Raw genomic sequence first — 17002 nt, forward strand, 5'->3', positions numbered from 1 at the left:
TTCATTACACCCATTATGTAAGAAGGGGATGGCTGGGGGGATTCACATGTTTGCACAAACAATAAGTGCTGTCTTCCTTGTCTTGGTGAACAAGAGCTCCAAGAGGCCTCCACATCCTCCATCTCTTCAAGTGATGGCTTCTTTGTTTCCCCACGATAATTTCATTATTCGGTTTGAATACATTTATATGTTGCTAAGCCACACATAGCAACATGGATCTTGTTTCCACGGGCCAGCCTTTCTGTGATCAATATTGAGTATTTCTGCAACTCTCGCAATACTGCCTTCAGTAGGATTTCTTTTAAAATAATGGGGAAATGGTGGATCTCAGGGATCTGCAGCCAGCCAGGCACTGAGCGTGCCATGGGTGCTGGGGAAATGCCAACCTACTGGGCTGCCCTGTCCCTCCCTGCCCTGGGTGCTGCTGTCCCTCCCAGCTGGGCAGAGAGGGCCCTGTACCTTGATGGGGGAAGTGCAGCCCAGGCAGAATCAGTGCTCTCTTCCACAATACCATTGGTATTTACATTAAATCTTGCTGAAACCTTTATTCGGTGCATTCAGAGCTGGCGGTGCCCTGTGCAGTGTGTCTGGTGTATGTCACTGCTGAGCAGCTGAAGGAGAAGTCTGCCTGCTCTCTGCCTGTGCCCCGGGACCCCAGCAGGGCAGTGGGGAGCCACCCTGCCCTTCTCACAGCCAGTGCGGCTCAGTCCATCTCTCTTTTGCTTTAGGTTTCTGAGAGGAGGTTTCTGAGTGCCATGAAACTGGTGGTTCTTCAAACAGCCAGGAGGATGGTGGGCAGAGGAGCTGCTTCCCATGGAGGGCTGCTAACTGTGCTTCTTCTGAGCATCATGAAAGCCACGGCAGGACAGGGGCTGCAGGGGGTTCTCACAGGGCCATTGGGCTCCTTGTGCTGCTGAAGGCACTCCACACATCCCCAGCACCACATTGCTGCCAGCGCTGGTTGTGCCACTACCAGAGCTGGTTTCACTTGGAGGATGTGGTGTGGGACACACTGTGCCCAGGGCTGTGCCCACACAGGGGGAGAGCATCGCTCTGCAGGGCAGGATTGGTGCTGGGCTGCATGGGAAGCATAGGCATCAGGGAAGACAGCCGCTCGCTTCAATTCTTTTCTAAACCAGCTGACTTTAATAGCTTCTTTGGCTGTGCTTTGGACAAAAAAATCTCCCTTCTCCTCCTGGTTTCCCATCTGGCTGGTTGCTCCCCCCTCCAGCTGGCGTTATGTACTCCCTCCATTCTGTGCCTTGGACTGCTTCTCCTGTTACTTTATAGTGTGTAGAGCGCATGAAACGTGTTTTTTTTTGCTGGTTATGATGACAGTAAATGCTGATTTTTAAAGGCAGCCTTCTCTCCCTGTAATTTGTCCCTAGGAACAGTTCCGTGGGCACGTGCGATAGCTTCACAGGTTGGAAGTGGTGCAGGGCTGCAATGCGAGGGATCGGGGCTCTGTGATCCCATGGGCTGGCTGTCCCATCACGCTGTGTTCCTTCCTTGGTCTCAGCACAGCTTGTGCCGGATGGCATTTATTTATTGATGGAAACCGCAGCCCTCAAAACATCTCTGTACTGGCCAAAAACCACAATCTGGGTGCAGAAACACCACTTCTGGTGTCAGCATTTCCAGCTGTCGGGGGCAGGGGAGTCCCTGCTCGGGGCTCTGCCAGTGGCACTGCCTTCACAGCCATTGCTTGATGCTCTGCTGAGGTTTTGCTCCCTCCCTCAGCACATGGCATTGCCCATTGCCTCCTAAATGCTATAATTCTCAAGCTTATTTGCAAAACATACTCAGAGTTGCTATGGCAATTACAGCAGCACTTGGAATCAGGTCCTGAGTCACTGATGCCCTCCTATTGAGCCACAGCAGTGGTCCCCTCCTGCTGGGGTCCCACGGGATGGGGGCTGGGGGGCTGAGCAGAGCCCTGGGGTGGGGAGGAGCAGCGGCACCAGAAAGGAGTGTCAGAAATAAAATCAAAAAAGACAACGTCTGCCTTCTTAAATGAACTGCAAAATTTATTACAGTGGTTTACTCCTGACATGGAAGTTAATAACCTCCTGTCTGGGAAGGAAGGTGGGGAGCAAGGGGGAGAGGGATGGGAGAGAGGAAAGGATGTGTGAGAGAGAGAGACACTTAAGGACACTTTTCATTTTCTGAAAATAAAATCTTTTACCTCCCAAACAATTTTCTCCAGTTCTTTAAGTTCACAGAAAGAAGAAGGTGAAACTGAACCACAGGAGGAAAATGCACAAACGTTGAAAAGCAAAAACAAACATGCTCTTCTGTATCTAACAAGCTGGGGTTGGCAGTTGGCAGCGCGAGAGCTCCTCAAGCCCCAGCTCTGCGTGGAGCTGCAGTGTGTGTGTCCCCTGCAACTGGCACAGCGGAGAAAAAACCTGAACCAAATCCACTGGTGGAGCTGGCAGGGCCATGTGCTGGGCACCGGTGAGGAGCAGCGCGGGGCAGGAGGAGGCCGCGATGGAGCCTCTGTGCTGCCCTGCTGAGCCCCAGCCCAGTGCAGGAGGAGAACCGGCATCTGTGCCTGACTTTGTGCTCTGCTGTCACCTGGGGACAAGGCAGCGCTGGCCCTCCTGCTTCCTCCTTGCCCAAGTGTCAGGGTGTTGCCAGGGCCCGCAGCTGCAGCCCTGGGCACGTGCTGGCACGTGCTGCTGCAACTGCCCCAGTGCCCACAGCATGAGGCCAGGCCCTCAGCATCCCTCCTGCCCTGCTGCCACCAGCATCACCCGCAGACGGTCAGGGGGTGGTGCCCATCCCTGTCCCTGTCCTGCCCTTCAGCTGCTCCCCAGCAGCACACAGGCACAGCTGGTGGCTGGAGTGAACTCCAGGAATCTGCCCAGGCTTTGGGTGCCTGGCCGTGCCTCTGTCCCTGCACCTTCTCTTGCCCTGCTGCAGGGCAGCTGAAGCGTCCCAGGGATGAGTTCCTGTCCTCAGCACTGTCTCTTGGAGCCTCTACACAAAACCTTGCCATCCTGGACGTGAACTGAGCCCAGACATGTGTGGGATTTGGGCACTGCAGGTGCCAAGGGCTGTAAAACCACAGTTCCTGCCGTGGCACTGGCAAGTGCTAAGAAAATGGAGCCAGCTGAGGGTCAGCAGTGCCCTGCTTTGTGCTGGGCAGGCAGTGACTTCCCGGCAGACAGGAGCAGGTCTCTTAGCCCCAGGGCTCAGCTTTGCTGCTGCAGAAATCCCCTGCCGCTGTACTGGTGCCAGAGCAAAGAGAAACCCCACATGCTGGGAGGATTTCAGCTCACTTCTTCCCATGCCCTCTACACCAGAGGGGGCATGCTGGGCAATGGAGGGCAGCGGCGGAGAGACAGAGTGCAGGGATGACAGGAGAGGAGCAGAAATGGGAGCAAAGCTGGGACAGGCTTTCCCCCTGCTCACGTTGCAGACCCAGGTCAGGCAGTGGGTCGGGCACTGACTGTGCAGGGTCTGCAGGGCTGCAGTGCTGGCAGGGCAGGCCGGCTGTTGAGCACGCGTCCCTGCGACCGCTAACTGTCCTTACCACGTTTTAAAATAAATCGCCTGGGACCTTCCACTGGCACAGGTTAAATAGCATCACTGAGAGGCGAGGGGTGGAGAGGAGGTCCCAGGTGCATGCACTGCTGCATGGGGCCCTGCAGAGTCCATGTGGGAACTGCACTCAAGTCCGCTTGGCATGCAGCATCTCGATGAGGAGGTTGTTGCAGGGCACCTCTCCACTCAGGTGCTTGTGGTACAGGTACTCCTCTGCCTGCATGCTCAGCGCCCGGACCTCGGTCAGCCGCAGCAGCAACTGCCGGAACTTGTCTGTGCAGTGCGGGTAGTGGCACACCGTGTACTCCAGCAGTGCTGCATTGGCCTTCTCCTGAGCGTCCTTAGCCAGCGTGTGGTTCTCCAGGTACTTCACATCTACAAGAGAGCGAGATGGGGGGAGTGAAGTGGAGCCAGGCACAGGCACTGCCTGCACTGTGCTGGGTGCACCAGCAGGGTCTGTCCCCACTGTCCTTTCCCCAGTGCCGCAGCTTGGGTGCTCAGTTTGCTGATCGCCGTGCTGCCAGCTCCCCGTGTGTCCACACTCAGGACTGAGTTTGCAGCTTGAGCGCTGCCTGGCTGTGTGGAGCCCTCAGATCCAGGCAGCAAAGCGGTGGGGTTCTGCAGTTTATCTGGGGCTTTGGAGCCCAACAGGCATGGCCATGCCAAGGGCTGAGCGGCTCTTGGGAGGGCAATGTGCGGTGCTGGTGGTGGAGGAGCCTGGGACCCGGGGGCTCAGCCTCTGTGGTCAGGGTTTGCTGGACACCACACAGTGTGGGCTGCAGGCCTGCGGGGTGTGCCTGGCACTTATCAGATCACCCTTCCCTTTTAACTCCTGTGGCACATTTGCTCCTATTGTGGCCGCCTCCCTTCTACCCGGGGTTGTTGTTATGAAATCTCTTTATCTGCATAAGGTTATTGTGCATGTCATTAAAAAAAAGAAGTTATATTGATAAATGTCAAATCTATCCCCTGAGTTGGCTCAACAATAGCTAGTTCTACTCGATGAACTCACCTGGTTCTCTGAAAGACCCTATTCACTGTTTAATTGAATATTTGAATAATCTTTTCATTCCTGCAAGGAATAAAGAATGTTGTCCAAATAACATTGACTCACTTCATTTAGCGACACTGCAGCAGTTGCAAAGACTGTCCTGTGACAAAGCCTCCCATCACACATACAGATATGCCTGGGATTATTTCTATGCCCTCAAGTGTTCTTCCTATTCACAGCTCCTTTTGTTTGGGAGAAGCTGCTGATAAATTGCAAACGCTTAAGGGAATGTGGGCTATAAAAGCCTCTCTTCCTCCCCTCCCCAAGAGTAGCTGCTTCATGAATGTAAGTCATGAAATCGAATGATAGGTCAATCCATTAAGGCTCTATTAAGCCCTTCTGTAGAACAAAGCTAACCTGTGCCGTCCTCATAAATATTGCTATTTTGAGAAGCCCTAATTTTAATTAAATCTCTTTACCTGCTCAGGAGAGAAATCTATTTAGAACTCAAATGGCAGCTCTTGTGAGTGGGGCTTGGCTTTGATTGTGCTGTGGCAGAGTGGTAAATGTGGAAATTCTCTTGTTAAAGGCAATTACATCCTGAACATAATACACAATCCCATCCTCTACAGCTGAGCCTGAGAAGGGCAAATTACTCCAAGTGAGCTCTGCAATATGGAGAGAAAAAGTTGAATTTGGGGCAAAATAATGTCTGGGAAAACACTGCTGTTTTATTCCACGCCCTCCCTGAAAGCTGCTGCTCTGGGGATGAGGAATCCCAGGCTGAGAGCAGTGCTGCAACCACCGGTGCCTGGAAGGATGATGCCCTGCTTGCTGCCATCTGCGGGAGGGATGGGTTCAGGGATGGGGATGGGGCAGCCTTGGAGGTCGTGCTACTGCAGAACCCATGGGGCAGCAGTGGGGCATGGCCCCCTCTCCAGCTCCCTCATTTCCCAGCACTGTTTGTGCCACACCTTATCACTGTTGAAATAGCGAGTCGCCATATCTGGTTGCTCTGGATTTCAAAACAGCTCCAGAGAAAAAAAGAATGCCTTGGGAGGAGGAGATGCTGCAGCTGCAGGAGGGGACAGCTGCGTGGCTCCCGGCTCCCTGGGACCTGCTGCTGCCAGGGATGTCCTCAGCAAACTCCACTCCGAGATTGGGATGGGACAGAGACGCCCATCTCTCCCCAGCACCCAGGTGCTGCATACTCTCTCTGGGCACAATTAGCAACAGCGGTGGCAGAGGTGTGAGGTGGCAGCGGGGCTGACAGCTGAGCGCCTGGCAGCTCTGTGCCGGGAGGTCAGAGCTCCTGCTGGGACGGCACCAAACAGGCGGCGGTGGCTGTGGTCACGAAGGCCACGATGGGGCCACGCGTCACATCCCTGCACAGCAGCAGTGGGCAGAGGGTGCAGCCCCGGGGCGGCAGGGCTGGGCCGGGTGGGCTCTCAGCTGCGGCTCCGCGTGTTTTGTCTGGGTGAGGAGCGGCCGTGTGAACGCGCCGCCGCGGCCGACCGCAGGCTCCGGGCAGAGCCTAATCAGAAGCAGCGTGCTCCTGGTGCTGCTGCTGACGCACATCCCGGGAGATAGGGCTGTCCCTGCGGCTGCCCCTGCCAACACGGCGCTTTGCAGGGCACTATCAGCTGCTGCCTTCTCTGCAGAAGCAGGAGAGTGATCAAAACAGGCTCTGCTCATGGGACTGGGGATGCAGTGTCCTCCACAGCCACAGTGGAGCAGGAACAGCCCTCAAAGCTCCAGATTCACAGGGCAGGGCAGCGGTGAGGCCTCAGCCCTTGTTCTCAGTGCCACACCAAAGCCTCTTTATCCCCTCTGCCCATCCGCAAACACAGGCACTGCCCTCACTGCCCACTGCCCCATCCACGGTCCCCACTCACCGAGGCTGAAGAGGATCAGGAATTTGAGGCAGACGAACTCCTGACGGTCCACCTGAAGTGAATGCAGGTGCAGGACCAGCTCCTGTGCCCGCAGCACCAGGGAGTGCAGGATGGAGCCCGCCTGCGCTGCCACTGCCGACAGATCCACCTGCAGGAGGAACAGCATCAAGCACGGGGCCCCACTCCCACCCCACCATGTGCCCACCACAAACTGGAGGGAGGAGCGAGCTCAGAAGGTAGACAGCAGCAGACCCCAGCTCCACAGTGCAGTGCAGCCCTGCGCTCACCTCCTGCCCGGTGACCAGCAGCACACTGTGCTCTTTGCCATGCTGCAGCTGCCGGTACACATGGTCGAACACCAGCAGCTCGCTCCAGCAGTTCTGCAGCAGCTTCATCTGGTCTCCCACCTGTAAGAGAGCAGAGTCACATTGCTGGCACCGGCACTCAGACGTGGTGCTGGGCCCTGGCTGTACTGCAGTGCATCCCACGGGGCCGGGAGTGCTGCGCTCAGTGTGGCACAGTGTGGGTGCAGTAACAGAGAGGAAGCAGTGTCAGAAATCTGTGTCCACCGCCCAAGCACAGCAGCGAATCCGGTCATCAATGGGTGCCACAACAGGAGGCCACCTGCCAGCAGGGAGAGCAGTGGCACTGCTTTGGCACTGTACCAAAGCCCACGTGGGATACCTGAGGCCCAACAAACTTCTGCTCAAGGGGAGTCAGAGCCATGGGGCCACCCCTCGCAGGACCACAGGTTTGTACACAGGGCCACAGGTGGAGAGGGCTCACAGCAGGAGCCCACGGTGCACTGCTGCCTTCCCAGGAGCCCCCTCCCTCCTCTGCCCAGCTAAAGAATTACTTTTCACAAATCTGTCCCCACCGATGGAAGCCCTGTGCACACTGCACCCACAAAATACTTCCCAGTCCCTCACCCGCACACATCTATGTCCCACTGACGCTGGCTGCCCCTTATCAGTGCTGCCTTGCCTCCACACAGCAGGAACCTCACAGAGCCACGCACAACATCTTTAACAAAATGGCCATTGGCCGCTTCCCTGCAGCCTGACGGGGCTGCACAAAGGCTCTGTGTCTGCAGGCTGCTCTGGGCTGCTTCCAGATTGAAGGAACAGAGCGTCCGTTCTCCCAGGGCAGGTCTGGGGGAGGCGTGGGCAGCACTCAAACCCCAGCACCCCCACAGCATGCCTGGCTGCCCACACCTTCACACACCCCCACACACAGCCATGTGCTGGTTGGGCATGCAGAGCTATACGTGTGCACAGCTGTGCGTGCAGCTGTAAGAAATGTGCACGGCTCTAAGTGTATGCAGTTACGTGTATGCAACCAGGTTTGCAAAGAAATGCTAAGACATTTAACTCGAGAGGCAAAGTGTCCAAACTTCCCAGAGTCTCCCTGGAGAGTGGGGCTGGAGGCAGTGCCAGTGGTGGATGGCGGATGAGCCAGCCATAGGTTTGGGTGCATGTGGCACGAGGCAGAGCTGTACCCAACCCAGGCCTGATGGTGCTGCAGGACATGAGCGGTGCCAAAGCCATCGTTCCCACAGATGAAGATGGGGTGGCTGCAATCACCTCCCCCCAGCACCACCCGGAGAGCTCTGCAGTGCCGTTTGCTCTTTGCTGTTGATGGAAGGAAGATAGATGCGGTATCATAGAGCTGGATAATGCCATCGTTTGGCTGAAGAGGCTGCAATAAACCAGTGCCGGGAGATTGCAAAAGGAATAGGAATGAGATGAGAAAGAGCTTTATGGATCCCATGCCAGCACCCCCAGGGGCCACTGAGATGTATTTTGGGGGCTTTGGGGGTGAACATGGCAGCAAGGTGCAGCAGGACGCAGTAGGGCCGCCTGGAAGCAGTGCTGAACAGAGCACAGCCGGATGGAGGGTTCTGCCCAGCTGCTGCACGAAGAACTGGGGAAAAGCTCATCCTGCATCAAAACAAGTGGGAGATCCACATCCTGGCTGACCCTTGTCCTGAGGCGGTGCAGCGGCGCAGGGATCTGAGCTCCCAGCACAGCCCCCCTCCCACCCCACCGCTCGCGGCTGCACTGAGCCCCATGCTCAGTCTCACAGTGTTGTTTTCTAACCTCCTTCCTGTGCCTCATTCCTCGTTGGGATGATCTCCAGAAGGGACAGACTGAGGGTTTTGTGCTAAAAATGGTTTAAAAAAAAAAAATCTTTTCCAAAAGGAAACATTTAAACAATCTTGAGATCTTCGTTCTTTCCTTGAACAATTGCTAACTGCCTTCTCCCCACCTCTGCGGGCAGTTCCAGCACATCTCCATCACACCACCAGCCCCCCCCTCCATCTCGCACTGCCCAGCCTGAGCCAGCACCCCACCCACAAGGGGCAGACAAGGCACCCCCCCGCCATGGCTCCATACCCCGCAGTGCTCGTGGCTGAGCAGGGGCTCGTAATGTGTGGCCATCCAGAGGCGGTTGGTCCTCTGGTGCAGCGGCACACTCCCTGCTCGCCTGCAAAAGTTAAGCAAAGGATCGTCCTCTTTTAACGTCAAGGCTTTTCAGCAGAGTGCTGCATGGAGGACCTGATGCAAGCTGTCTTTAAGCGGTGACCTTTATTTTTTGAAGAAGGCATTCAACCCATGCACAAAACACGGCAGTGAAGGGCTCCTCGCATGGCGTGAGCACTCACACAGCTCCACCACTGCAGAGAAGGCCTTTCTGAGATGGCAGTCTGTGATCAATGGAAAATTCCATTGCTCTGCAATAAGGGGCTGCCAGGGGCAGGCGGTGCCCCCAGGGCTCCGTGTGGCGCTGTTCCTGCAGGTGCTCCCTGACCCACAGCACAGGCAGCTCCTGGGTGTGAACACGAGCTGCCATCACCACTGCTGGGAGTGTGAAAGTGGATTAACCATCCACCAAACACCGCAATTAAAACCCACACAAACACAAGGTGTGACGGCCAGATGCAGGAATCGCTCCCACTGCCCTGACACCACCACAATGAGCAGCACAAAGCAGAATCCACTGAGCACAGTGCACGGTCAGCTCCCTGCAGGCAGAGCTGTGCTCAGCCCCAGGCTGCTGCCCCTTCCCTGCATCGCTGTGGGAGCACATGGCTGAGGGAAGCGGTCACATTTACCCCAGTGCATGGGATGCTGAACATTGCTGCTGCGTCCACCGCCAGAAGGAGATTTTAAATCTGCCAAAAACGCACTGGCTGTTGGCCAGGAGATGGGGTCAACATGACCCATGTGTGCTAGAGACAGAGGAGCAGCCGAATGCATATGGGACCAGCGGGAGCTCCCAGATCATTCCCAAGGAGTGAGGGAAACTGGTCCCAGGGACAGGGACCAGCCACTGTGCCCCTCATCACATGCCCATCGCCACGTGCCCTTCACCACGTGCCCATTGCTATGAGCCTATGTGCCCACACTCTGGGCTTTGGGTGGCCTCTGACTGGAGCCACAGCAGTTTGTTGCACATTCCTGGCTGCTCATCCAAACCCAAAGGTCATCACACGATGCGTACATGACATTTATATGTGCACGGAGCACTATCACCTATCTGAACAGTACCACGCCAATACTGGTATATAAAATGAACCTCGGGCAGACACAACGTGTGTGTACGTGTGCGTGCACATCTCTCTCTCCTCATATATATATAAAAAAATTACATCTGAAAGGACAAAGTTGCCTGAGACTCACAACCCTACAAAATATATTTCACCCCCGGCCCATATTTTTCTTCCTGAAGAGCCGCTGCAAATCTTCCCTCAGCCCTGACACATCTCATCTAGACTCAGTTAAAGTTCGTATTTATGGGCGTCAGCGCTGACCTCTTCCACCTCCGCCCGCGTGGCCTCGCGCCGCGGCTCTGTGGCCGGCCCTCGATAAACAGAGGGCCCCCAAATCCCCCTCTGCCGCGCGGCATTATTAGTCTTGCCTCCGAAGGCCAGCGCAGTCCGTAATTCTCCGCCTGGTGACACAAGATGAACGCGGCGACATCAGTCTCGCGGCGGATTGGCATGGGGACCCTCGTTTGTCAGTGGCAGACTGACAGAATTACTGGCCCTTAAATGAAACGATATATCTGGGAAGTTAAATCTGTTTTCAATCTGGCTGCCCTGTGCCGGCAGGCGGACGTGGCGCGTGAACTGATGTCAAGAGGCCGCTTGCCCCTCTCCCCCCGCGTCCTTCCCAGGGCGCAGGCGGGGGGGTCTCCCCAACGCCCCCGGCCGCGGCCATCCCCTGGAGGTGGTGGCAAAGGATCTGCAGCAGCACGACGTTGGCAGGAACGGACATGGGAACAGGAATGGGACCCACTGACTGGGGGGTACCCGCAGCAGGCTGGGGCAGTGCTGGTGCAAAAATAGTGGTGCAAAGCCAGTGTGATGCTCAGTTCAATGCCTGGTGCAACGCTTAGCGTGATGTCTGGTGCAATGCCAATGCTTTGCCTGACTCCTCAAAGCATCTAGCTGCCCTTCCCTGGCTGGTGCAGCAGCAACCACCTGCATATGGCCATTTCCAGGAGTGGGGGGGTCCATGGAGTCCCTGCCCTGAGAAGCGCTGACTTTGCAGCGGGGACTGCCTGTGTTACAGCCATCAATCCCTGAGGCCACGATTTTACACTGTGCTCACAGACAAAGCCATAAAGTCAGCAAAGCCATAAAGTCGGCACTAGAAGAGTTCATTTCCCACCCCGCCGTGCTTTGATGCGCTGTGCAGGGCAGGGAGCAGCCATGGGTCTGTCGAGCTGCCCTGTGCCCAGGTGAGAGCTCTGGCCCTCCTGCCTGGAGCCCTCAGATGTGGATTCACACAGAAACAGCCCATTCTCCTGACGCGATCAGAAAGACAATAGCATTGCAAGACTACGTGGCCATGCAGCTGAGATCTGCATTTACACTGTTTATAATATCTCCTGCAAAACAACAGCCTCTCTGTTCCCAAAATCCAGGCTGGACACTGATATGATTGAAAGAAGCCTGACCCAGCCCCACTGCGTGCCTTCCGGACACTGTTCTGTGCAGCCGGGGGCTATTTTGGGCATGAGGACTGCTCTGCAGCCCCTGCCTGAGACCAGATCCCACAGCAGCAGGATGGGTCGGTATGGGGCAGTGCAAGAGGGCACCACATCTCCCCACCTGTGGCTCAGCTCTCTTTGGCTGCGTTGCAAAATGCATCTCCTGGTTTTGCCCCAGTTTGAGATCTTTGATCAGCCAGGGCTAAGAATGCAAAAAGGCTGAGCGTGGCTGGGCTGCCCCAGCCCTGCTCCCCCCCACTGCTGGCCCCAGTTCTTGTGGGGCTGGGAGGTAGAAGGGCCCTTGCCCCATCCCTGCTGGCTGCTGTCAGACCCTGCCTGACAGCATCGATTTTCCTCCTGAAGACGAAGGAGAGAATTGTTTCACCCGTAATTCCTCAACGTTACGTTTTTCAATTATATCTTCAGCTTGACACCGCGCTCACTCTGCCTTGCGATTGCCTCCATACCCCCCGCTGCCGTGATGGATCAGATACGTGAGCCCCTTGTTGCCAGCTGGGACCATTCTGGTGCTCAGCCGGGACGCCCAACCCCGCCACATGTTGGCACGCTGCAGCCCCCACCTCACTCGTGCCGGCCCCCCGGCCCCCACCGCCCAGCCCTACCTCCAGCTCCTTGAAGAAGATGCAGCTCCGTGCCCACTCCACGATGGAGAATAGTGTCTGGTCAGCCATCTTGCACATGAGGCCAAAGGTACTGAGCTTCTCATGCCGGCCCTTGCCCTGCTCTTGCTGCAGGCAGGCCAGGATGCGTGCCTTCACCTGTGCCTCATCAGGCTCCAGCTGCAGCAGCTTCAGGATGACCTCGGGGATGTCAGGTGGGGAGCTGCTGGGGTAGGTCTCTGGGTACGCATAGGCAGGCACGGCCTCATGCACAGCGCTGTAGTGGTCGGGGTACTCAGACTTGATGGTGCGGTTGGGGAAGGAGGGATAGTGGTAGCCAGCGAGCGGCGCGTGGCTGGGCACAGTCATGGCCAGGGAGGGGGTCCCGTAGGGGCCGCGCTCATAGTCAGCAGGCGTCAGGGCGGCGGGGTTGGGCGGCAGGGTCTTGGCCATGGCGTGGATGCTGTGGATGGTGGAGGACAGCCCGTAGTCGTTCTGCACGGGTGACACGATCTGTGGCACTGTCTCCAGCTTGAAGCCGTTGGCACGGATCAGCGCTTTCTTCTGCTGCTTTAAGGCACGGTCCCGTTTGTACATGGGCCCAAACTTGTTCCTCCCACCACGCATCCGATCCGCGCGCACGGCTGTGGGCAGAGGAACAGAGCTGCAGTGAGCAGAACAGAAGCACGGTGTGGGGGGGATGGGGACCGATGGGGCCGGGGGCGGTGGGACCCCTTCCCAGAGAGCTGTGCTGCTGGTTGGGGTGTGCTGCATGGTGAGGGAGGAAGGCATACTTGGGTGCATGAAATACACGGAGGTAAAGAGCACAGAGCAGAGCCCCGGGAACGTGAGCGAGTTGGGTGCCTGACGCTGCTTTCATTTTCACGGCCCCCGGGCCTGGACCACCCCTGGAATTTCATTCGGGGCAGCACAGACCGCGCTGCCTTCTGCAATCCTCTCCCATCCTTCGGAGTGCTCTCCCTGCTGCCCCGCTCCTCACCGCCCTGCTTGCTGCGGCGGCACAGCAGAGGCTGCTCCGAGCCTCGAGTTAAACCCAAGAATGTGTCACCCAAGCAGGTGCTTCTCTGCAGCACAATCTTGGCCCCGGCATGGCGGCCGCCGGCCCACCCGCACAGCCCCGGCAGCCGAGAGGGGAGCGAGCCAGCAGGCACCGCGCGGCCCCGCGTGCAAGGGAACAGCCCTTGGGTTCGCAGCCCTCGAGAGCAGGGTGCTGGTTGCTCTGTTCCGTGCCCCCCTCCTTCCTTTGCCTCCCTTTCCCCGCGTGCCCCGCGGGGCTGCAAGCCCCCAGACTTTCCCCAAGCAGGCTGGAGGGGAGGCAGCACGGCCGGGAGCAGCATTTGCAGGAAAGCAGGAATGTGCTCCCCGGGGAGCTGCTCTGCGATTCCTCCCTCGTTCTTTATTCATGGAAACAGCTTATCCAGCCGCGCAACGCAAGGATGCCTCGATAGTGGGGTACCTGGACGCTGGGATGCCTCCGCTCGGGCTATGAGAGCCCCGCTGCCTTCGGGGTGCGCCACTGACAGCGCCGGCTGTGCCGGCCCTCGGCCCGCAGCCCTGGGTCGCAGCCTGCACCCCCGTCTGCACTGCAGTGCGCGGAGAACACAGATCTCCCCCGCCCTCCAATTAACTGTTTCCCCCTCACGGCCCGAGGCCGGGCAGGGCGATGACCAGGGAGCGGAGCCCAGCCCTGCACGTGCGGGAGGTGCTCACAGAAGCCTCCTGGGGTAAACGCCGATCCCCTCCTTTGCTCCCGAAGCGCGAGCACAAAGAGGGAAGGGGCTTTCCTGCTCCCTCGCGCTCCACTTTCTCATTTCAGAACCGGATCCGTTCTGAAATCTCGCTGGATTTTGTCCTGTCTTGCTGGAGGATTCTCCGTGTAGCTCAGATTCCCTGACCGAAAAACACCGATCACAAAGGCAAGGCGGGCTCGTGTTTTTAACACAAAGAGTCCCACGGGAACGCCGTTCGCCTGCGGGTGCCTCCTCCTTGGTGAGCTGCTGCGGCGAGCAGCGAGGAGATAAAAAAAAGGGGTGAGAGGGTGCCGCAGCCTGGGCAAAACACGGGGCCGAACGAGCTCCACCGCACGAAAACCGCCCAAAATAGGAAAGCGGAGCGTGTCCATCCCAACCCCGAAGGCGCAAACGCCGCCGCTGCCTCCCCTCGCTCCCAGCACCCGTCCCGAGCCCAGAGCTGCCGCAAGGCGGGGAGCGGCTCCGCTCTTCGCTCTTCGATCGGCCACCACTGCACGGACCGCACGAGGAGCGCTGCCGGCCCGCCACGCGCCCGCTGCCACCGCGGCCGGGGAAGGAGAGCGGGCACAGCTGTGGGATTTCCTTCCCCGTTTGCCTGCGGTCCTCAGCGCGCTTTGCGTGTGCCGAGCGCGGCAGAAATCCCGGCGTAGGGCTCGGGGATATCAAAGCCCGACCGTCGCGACGCGGTGGGGCTGAGCGCTGCGACGCGCGGCTCTCGGCGGATCACCGCGTGTTACCGCGCTGCCCGGAGCCGCGCAGAGAGAAAAACTGATTTGCAGCGGATCTCCCGCAGTTTTCGTGTCAGCCTCATAATATTTAACGTTTTCCTTAAGTCTCGGCTTCTGGAATTGTGCGATTAAGGAAAAAAAAATTCTAAGTTATTTCCCAACGTTTTGCCAAGCGAGGACAGTCCCGGAAAGTTGAAGCCTCGACAGCCAAAACCCGGGAGAAACAAAACAAAAACAAAGAAAAGAAAAGCAGAATACAGGGCGACAAAACGAATTTTTCGTTGACTTGGGGAGGAAAAACGGAATCGGAGCTGCCGCGGCAATTCCCGGCCCGGGAGGCGCGGGGCACAGAGCGACCGCAGCGGGGGGACAGCACCCAACCCCCCCCCGGGCCGCCCCGCGGTACCTTCCAGGCGCATCCCCACTGTCAGGCACTTCTGGAAGCGGCAGTACGGGCAGCGCTTCCTCTGGGTCTTGTCGATCTTGCAGTTCTGGCTCTCGGTGCAGGTGTAGTGTTTGTTGTTCTGCACCGTCCTCTTGAAGAAGCCCTGCGGCGGCCAACAGCGGCGATGCGTCGGCACCGGCACCACGCATCAGCCCGCATCAGCCCGCACCCAGTCCCCTCTCCCGGCCCCGGCCCCGCCGCCGCCCGGCTCCCGCCCGGCTCTCGCCGCTCTCCCGTCCCGCCGCCGAGCGGTGAATCGCCGCCAACAAAAGCGGGCGGGGGGCGGCTCGCGAGAGGCTCCCCTGCCCCTGCCCCGGCCGTGTCCCCCCCCGCTCCCCGCCCGGCCCCTCTTCCCGCCGCCCGGCGGCTCCTACCTTGCAGCTCTCGCAGGTGAGCAGCCCGTAGTGGTACCCGGAGACCTTGTCCCCGCAGACCGGACACAGCTCGTCCAGGTCCTCATCATAGGAATAATCCATCCCCGCCGGCGGCCCTGCTGCGGGACGGGCGGGTCAGCGGGGCGGCACCGGGCGGCCCCGAGCCCTGCGCCGGGTGCGGAGCGGGAGAGCGGCGCGGCGAAGCCCGAGCGCAGGTGCCGGAGCTAGAGCCCTTTATAGCGCCTGGAAGAGCATCTCCATGCGGGTGCGGGCGGGCGGACAGCCCCCCGGGGGATGGGGAACCTCCTCTGGGAGAGCGGGCGGCGGGCGACTGGGGCCGGGCTGGGTAGGAGGGACCTGCAGGGACCCGGCAGCCCGAGGGCAGGGCGGGAGGGGAGCTGGACGCCGCCGGGGGCTGCGGCCGGGGGCGGCCGGGACTGAGGGAGCCCCGGGCTCAGGGCACCTCAGGAATCATCGTAAGAAGGGACTGGGGGCTGCTGTGTCACCCAAGCACAGGACGCTGCCTGCAGCACTCACCAAGTCCTGAATCCCTTAATTCTAATGCTACCAACCCCAACTCTAACCCCCAGCCCTAACCAGAGCCCCGCACTCCCAGCGCTGCCCGGACCAAACCCTTTGCCCCCACAGCAGGCAGTCGCAGGGAGCTGATCAGAGCCCGGACTGAGGAGCACGGAGCGCACGGCCTTCTGCACCTCCCCTGCAGCCATCGGGAACGGCACCGGCACTGCCGCTGGCCGGCTGCCCTCGCACGGCAATGCTGCCTGCCCTGTGGCACGCTCGGTGCTGCTGTTTAATTAATTGCTTCATTTTAAGGGACTCTAATGAAACATTCCCTGTCAAATCGGTGCAGAAGCACATTCTATTCATCATCTGCATTTGTCCTGCATGGAAGTTTCCTGCTCACAGGTGAACACAGCCAGCTTGGCTCCCTGCCCTATCAGCTGAAGAGCCAGGGCCAAATCCAGCCCAAATTACAGCCGGGACTGAAGCGGGGGGGAGGGCCACATCTGGTGCCCAGGGGCACAGCAGCACTCAGGCAGGAGGAGCTGCCCGCTCCAAGCTGTATGGACTGAAGCTGCCATGAGGGTGTTTGGCCACGAGGAGAACAAGGGTCCACTGCTGAGCCCCGCAGGGCCAAACCACACTCCTTGAGACACCCTTCTGTCCTGCTGCCTGCATGTCACTGCGATTCGAGGTGCTTGGTGCCTGATGGAGCTGCAGGGAAGGCACTGGCCACAGGGCTTGGATCATCCCACACATTTCATCCCACATGTCCCGTCCTGCACATCCCATCCCACACAAGTTGTCCCACTCTTCTCACCCCTTACGGTTCATCCTGCACACCCAAGGAGGCCCGCGGTGCCCCGCGGAGGAAGCAGTGCTGGCAGGGATGTGCGGCAAACAGGAAGTGGGCTCAGCAGAGAATCACTCCAGAGCCACCCGGCGTGGAGCCCACACTAAGAATAGAATAGCAGTGGAGCAGCCCTGTGCAGGGTGGTGTGCAGGTCCTGTTGCCTGTGGAGCCTCTCGGCAGCAGCCCCACACCACAGGGAGCCTCTGTGAGCTACAGAGCCACCAAGAGAGGAGCCCAGGAAGAGCCGTGGAGTTC

The 17002-nt window shown here is 58.6% G+C and overlaps 1 protein-coding gene across 1 annotated transcript; it reads right to left on the reverse strand.

Moving 5' to 3' along the window:
• Positions 1 to 3676: 3676 nt before the first annotated feature.
• Positions 3677 to 15474, reverse strand: NR5A1 (nuclear receptor subfamily 5 group A member 1; the record flags this gene model as incomplete). The annotated part of the gene is made up of 6 exons (XM_079544537.1): positions 3677 to 3924; positions 6436 to 6583; positions 6723 to 6842; positions 12057 to 12697; positions 14960 to 15101; positions 15373 to 15474. 6 exons carry the CDS (start codon positions 15472 to 15474, stop codon positions 3677 to 3679), a joined length of 1401 nt encoding a protein of 466 aa, XP_079400663.1.
• Between the last annotated feature and the right edge of the window lie 1528 nt (positions 15475 to 17002).

The sequence above is a fragment of the Tetrao urogallus genome, assembly GCF_951394365.1.
Source record: "Tetrao urogallus genome assembly, chromosome: 19".
In the NCBI taxonomy this organism is placed as follows: Eukaryota; Metazoa; Chordata; class Aves; order Galliformes; family Phasianidae; genus Tetrao; species Tetrao urogallus.